This window comes from Gadus morhua, chromosome 1 (assembly GCF_902167405.1).
Source record: "Gadus morhua chromosome 1, gadMor3.0, whole genome shotgun sequence".
NCBI classification, from domain to species: domain Eukaryota; kingdom Metazoa; phylum Chordata; class Actinopteri; order Gadiformes; family Gadidae; genus Gadus; species Gadus morhua.
Window position 1 is genome coordinate 19896217 of NC_044048.1, and position 6162 is coordinate 19902378.

Genomic DNA, 6162 nt, shown 5'->3' on the forward strand with positions numbered 1-6162 from the left:
AGCCCTGGAGCGTCCAGAGTGCTCGTCCCAGCAGGACTTTGTTGCCATGGAGGAGTTCCAGCAGAGGACCAACGCTGTGTCCCTGGAGAGGGTCAAGGCCTACTACCGCAAACTCAGGTATGCTACGCTAGGCTAATACTGTGCTAGGCTACTGCTGTTCTAGGCTAATTATTTGCTAGGACGAAGCCAGGCCAATGCTGGTCTATGGTAATTATGTGCTAGGCTAGTACTGTTCTAGGCTAATGATTTGCTAGGATAATGCTAGGCTAATGCTGTGCTAGGCTAGTACTGTCCTAGGCTATTGCTGTTCTAGGCTAATGATTTGCTAGGCTAATGCTGTGCTAGGCTAATACTGTCCTAGGCTAGTGCTGTTCTAGGCTAATGCCCTGCTAGGCTGGTACTGTCCTAGGCTAGTTCTGTTATGGGCTCATGCTCAGCTAGGCTAGTACTGTGCTAGGCTAATACTGTGCTAGGCCACTGCTGTTCGAAGCTAATGATATGCTAGGATAATGCCAGACTAATGCTGTGCTATGCTAAGTCTCTGCCACCAGGCTCACTACTTCCCTCATTTTCCGTCTAGGATTATTAAGGAAAATCGTATCTTGACTGTGCTATAGTGATATGCTACGATGCTAACACTGTGCTACGCTGGTGTCCACAGGGCTTTCTACCTGGAGAAGTCAAACCTGCAGACCGACTCCAACACCACCGCCATGAAAATCGACCAGGTAGATATTAAGTCTTCAACTCCTTGCTCCTTCTCATCACCGTTTATGGCCTTACTTTTTTCATTTCAACGTATTCTGTCACTTTTGCTGTGATCCTGTGGCATGCTTTGTGACTTTTTTTTTATCATTATTTTCTGTTGACACATATTCTGTGACTCAAAATAAATGTGAGCACAGATACTGGGCCTGGAGGTCAGAGACCACCAGCCGAGCATTTCCAAAGTAAGAAGGTGTCCGGTACGCTGGGTTTCAATGGGAACCCCCCCCCCGGTAGATGGTTGAGAAGACCTGATTAATCCTCACTAACCTCCACACCTCCACTCCGATGAAGCACATTAAACACATTAAAACTCTGCATTTAACCCCAGACTAGACTCAAGAGAGCAGTAGACTAGCGTGCATCCCCTCCGCTGGCCCGCTGTAGCCAAGTAGTTGTAATGGAGTCTGCTGGTCGAAGAATACACAATGGAGATCTCAGTTCCGGTCTGTCCTGGAACAGGAAGTCCATAAAAGGTTCTTCCTGTCCCGCCCCCTTAACTTCCTTCCATGGGCAACGGACAACACCGGTCTGGGTGATCAACCCCCTGTAAACACCTTTTCACTCAAACATCCGTTACCCGTATCGTTTGGCTAAATGACTTGGATGTACCGATTCTTCCGGAGATAAATTTGCATGAGCCACGAATGTAAACAATGGCAATACAGCATTTCTTTAACAACGTCTGTTAGACTCAAGGTGTGCCGGTTAGTGAAGAATTTACGGACGACATAACAGTGAATCATCATACAAGTATTCAACCAAATGTCCCCACACAAAGAACAAAGTGCTGTGTTGCTGTTGTTTAAATTCGTGGCAGACGCCTCTATGCTAAATAATCTGCTCTTCGGCGGAATCGGGCCAACGAGAAAATAACCAGGGATGACGACTCCTCTTTTAATAAAGCAGTTCCCACCTCACCTTCTCCATACCAGCCTCCTCTCCGTTCCTCCCTTCCTCCCCCTCAACCGTCCCGTCACCTTTTGAACCACGCCGACCCCTTACCTTTGACCCCTGACCTCTCCCCAGCTCCTGCGACCCCTGAACGCGCTGGACGACCTGTGCCGCCTGATGCAGTCCTACGTCAACGTGCGGCCCAGCGCGGGAGGCCACCCGTCGGGGGTCAGCGTGCTGAGCGTCTCCTCGGAGCTCTGCAACCGCCTGGGGGCGTGCCACGTCACCATGTGCGCCACGGGCATGCAGAGGTCAGTCGCTACGCCCCCCACCGCCACCGTGCACACACACACCCACTGCAATGCACTCCATTCATCTACGGCGGTCAGACGGACCAGAAATGACTGACACTCCATGTTCATCCCCTTAGGCCAATAAGCCAAAGGCCTACTTTCGGTTTCTATATAATCCGAAGACTCCGCCATCCGACAACATGCGGTCGCGCTGCTCTGATGAACTCCATTACCCAGCAGCCCCGGGGTGACCTGTAGCCTGTGTTGTGTCCATGCAGGTGCACCCTGAGCGTGACCCTGGAGCAGGCCATGATCCTGGCCCGCAACCACGGCCTCATCCCCCGCTGCATCATGCAGACCATGGACATCATGCGTAAACAGGTACACCACCGGCCGGGTCTCTCCTGAAAAGTACTTCTTAATCTCAGTGACTTTCACTTGGTTAAATAAAAAAGGTATAATAAACAACCAAGTTTGTGAAGTGCTTTGGCTTTGTAGTGAATATTATGTGTTGTTTGTATTCAAATGTATCATATTTTTAGATGTCCCGTTTTATTTTAAACCTATGTCTTGGTTCTGGTTGTGTCGTTTACCTTTGGGTTTGAACCAAGAACCTTTCGACTGGGGAGTCAAACACCCTAACCACTGACTAGACTATGCTGCCCCCCATTCACCCCCATGAAAACGGTTGATAACTTCGGCCATTTTAACTATTTTTCCCGCTCTTTGTTCCATTCAACAGGGGACTCGGGTTGAGCTGTTTGCTAAAAACCTGAAGGTGATGGACCAGATGCCACCCTCAGCACCAAGGTAACATCAGCCCCTACCACAACCAACTACCATCTTGCATTGTACAGCACTTTGGTCAACTATTGTTCTTTTTAAATGTGCTATATAAATAAACTTGACTTGACTTCTTAAGTTAGAGTTAGATAGTTAGAGGAACACTTTGTAAATGTTAGGTGGAGTAAGATAACATTTTATCTAATTACAATTATTGAGTTAAGCACAGCAGCAGTGAAGGAAAAGATACAAGATATATTTCAGTAAAATACAATACAATACAAAGTATTGCTAAAGTTATGCTATGAAACACTGAAAGAATTCAACCAACTGAAACCCAACTGAAACGCTTTAATATTACATATTCAACCCATGTTCTCTTATGCGTGACAGGCTCTTCAGGCTGTGTTTGCCTCCGTCGGACGGAGATCTCTAAGGACACAACAAGAGCACATCTACTCTGGACCTCTCACAACAAACAGGGAAGACCTCGAGGGACTCTAGCGGCGGAGGTCCTGAACGAATGTGGAGAAGAGGAAGAGGAGGAGCCAAGGGGAGGAGCCAGAGGGAGGAGCCAAGAGGAGGAGATAGGGGAGGAGCCCAAGGGGGAGGAGCCAAGGGGAGGAGCTAGGGACAGAGTTTATACCTCTGTGTTTCTGACCGGGAGACCGTGACGTTAACAACTAAAAACAAATCCTTGTACTGGACGATTCTCTGACCATCCCAGCGACCATTCCACCGTAGAAGAGGGAGAGCCTTTGTTGGGGTTATCGATTAACCCTCAGAACCATCAGAACAGACAGAGCTGGAGTGGAGCTTCACCACCTGCGGTGTGAACACCTGTTGACACTGAAGATCTCCACTTGAAAAACTCTTCTGTACCAGGGATTTTTATTGTAACAAAAAAAAGAAAAAACAGCTTGAAAATATGTTGAAGTCTTACGGGGGGAAAAGGAGGTCTTCGAGAAACACATCAAACAATAATATGCTCGCAGCTGTCCAGGGCTGGCATTACTGGATTAACCAAACTACCTGCATCCTCCACTCATACCCCTAACACACGCTCACCACACGCTTACCGGCCCGCTGACTGCAAGGCACGGGGCGGTCACTTTCACTGTCTGGGGAGGGAGGGGGGGGGGGGGGGGGGAGGGAGGGAGGGAGGGAGGGAGGGGATGGTATATGAAGGGGTGAGTTTAAGGGGGTAGATGGCCAAGGGAGAGACGGACCCCCCCCCCCTCCAGGGCTAGAGATCTCTAACCGGGGGGAGATCTCTCCCTGTATGTGTCCGATTGCGAGTTGGGGGGGGAAATCAAAGTGTTGGAGGTTCGCCGGAGGAAGGGGTGGAGGAGGATCGCAGGACGGGGAAGGGGTCTGCCCCCCCCAACGCATGTGGTCTCTGTGCAATTACTGTAGAGGTAGTGTGCGTACTGTATCACCACACTCGATGAAGGATAGTCTATTTATTGTAGCGGCGAAAAAAGAAGCGTCTTTTTAACCTCTCACTTATATCAGGTATTAAAGAACTTAAAAAGCATTCCAGCCTACGCCATAAACAGTATTTAATGGACCAATGGCATGCCATTAGTTTATTTTATTTTATTTAGACTCTGCTACCTGTGTATTTTTTTTTTTACTTTGTATCGATCACGGCGTTGATTGATTATTGGAGAGCGGGTGCGAGCTGAGGTTTCAGGGAGCGTGAGGGAGGGAGTCCACGACGCACCAATCAGGGGACAGAGAAAACCACGGCAGAGCTTGCAGCAGAGTTGTTTATTTTTTCGTTGGCGTGTGCGGCCAAGTCTGAGTTACTGAATCATGTGTTTTAAATTATTAATATATTGGTTTGTACTGGTGTTTATAGTGCGGACGTGGAGGACCGCGTCGGAGCTTTTCGTCTTCTTGCGTGACTCACAACAACAAGCTGTCTCGGATCAGGAGCCGGTGGAAAAAAAGCACAATTCATCCAGCGAGTTCACAGCGCTGCCGGTGGGGGTGGAAAAAACAAAAAGACGGCCGGTGGCAGAGGCAGAAGGGACCAGTGACGACCGAGGGCATAGACATGTTATTTTAATATGACAGATTTAAATTTTATTGCCAGTGTATATACAAACTGTGTAACCACAACGGACAGAGTAGTAAAATACAAATAAGCCCAATTTATGTCTTAATGAGTAACGCTGTGAGCTAAACTGAATACGTTTTATTGGAGGGATTATACATAACTTAGAGGATGTTTAAAACCTGCTTTTTATGAAAAAAAATTAAAACACAGACTAGCGAGAGAAGAGTGCAGCTATGGGGGTTTCTCTGCCTCCATTTTGTGCTGGGATTCCGCTGTCCCACTTCCCGCCATTTTATTTATTTATTGAAGCTCTGGAATGCTAACATTTAAAGTTTTTAACCCCCACGTGCTACTGCAGCCGCTATAGACGCGTGACCTTAAACTCAACTTTTGCATATGAAAAACTGCCTAGTATGTCTATAAAACGACCAGGCCGTAGCGTCTTACATTAGCTAAATGCTCTTAAAAAGCGTCACTCTGAAGGGAAAATGCATCGGTCTTAATCATTTCTCGAGTTACATTTTAAACGTGATGTTTGCCTCCTGTAGAATGAACATGTCACTGACTATACTCATGTATTGACCATGTTTTAATGTTGCCCAAATGTACATACTTTATTTTACCATTTTATTTTGCCTGACAATAACTGTACAAAAGATTTTCTTCCCTCGCCTTTCTAAAAGTATAATTGTAAATGGAATCTTAACAAGCTAGTTAATAAAATGTTCTCCGTTCGATAATGCTACGCCACATCTCTGCGTTGAACTTTGTTCATACTCATCTATACTGCATTGTACCTCTGTATACATCACCTATGTATATAGGTGATGTTTATCTGGTGGCGCTATCCAAAGCCGCGAAAATCATTCAACTCGATGAGACACGCCCCCCCCCCCCCCCCCCCCCCCCCCCCACAGCGGCCATATTGTTTTGTTGGGCGGGAAACCTTCTAGAATCTTTGGAAACCATGACGACTCAATGCACAATGTTCAGTTCTCCGTTCCCGTCCTCCCAGGAATCATTAGGAGAAACTAGCATCGACACCAAAGAAACTCCACAAGGGATGTTTAATTATGTCGCCCGATATTAGGCCTACTCTTCCGACATTATTTAGCATTCCCACCTACGTTGAATGTTGGCAAAACAAAAGTGCCCTTGCTAAATTATTAATTCTGAATTATCCTAGAGTCGTTTTCCTTTTTGAAGATGAAACCAGACCTGTGTGTGTGTGTGTGTGTGTGTGTGTGTGTGTGTGTGAATGTGTGTGTGTGTGTGTGTGTGTGTGTGTGTGTGTGTGTGTGTGTGTGTGTGTGTGTGTGTGTGTGTGCGCGTGCGTGTGTGTGTGTGTGTGCGCGTGCGTGC

At 47.2% G+C, this 6162-nt stretch overlaps 1 protein-coding gene across 6 annotated transcripts in view; it reads left to right on the forward strand.

Moving 5' to 3' along the window:
• prex1 (phosphatidylinositol-3,4,5-trisphosphate-dependent Rac exchange factor 1) overlaps positions 1 to 5545 on the forward strand; it is a 95127-nt gene extending 89582 nt beyond the window's left edge. For 4 of the 6 annotated variants that reach the window (XM_030357912.1, XM_030357920.1, XM_030357929.1 and 1 more), the window contains exons 35-41: positions 3 to 117; positions 662 to 728; positions 906 to 950; positions 1795 to 1970; positions 2231 to 2333; positions 2695 to 2762; positions 3129 to 5545. In XM_030357912.1, coding sequence (XP_030213772.1) covers positions 3 to 117; positions 662 to 728; positions 906 to 950; positions 1795 to 1970; positions 2231 to 2333; positions 2695 to 2762; positions 3129 to 3171 — 617 coding nt within the window. In that variant the 3' untranslated portion in view covers positions 3172 to 5545. The remainder of the gene's footprint in view (positions 1 to 2; positions 118 to 661; positions 729 to 905; positions 951 to 1794; positions 1971 to 2230; positions 2334 to 2694; positions 2763 to 3128) is intronic. The other 2 variants (XM_030357946.1, XM_030357955.1) reach the window with 1 other exon arrangement.
• The last annotated feature ends 617 nt before the right edge of the window (positions 5546 to 6162 follow it).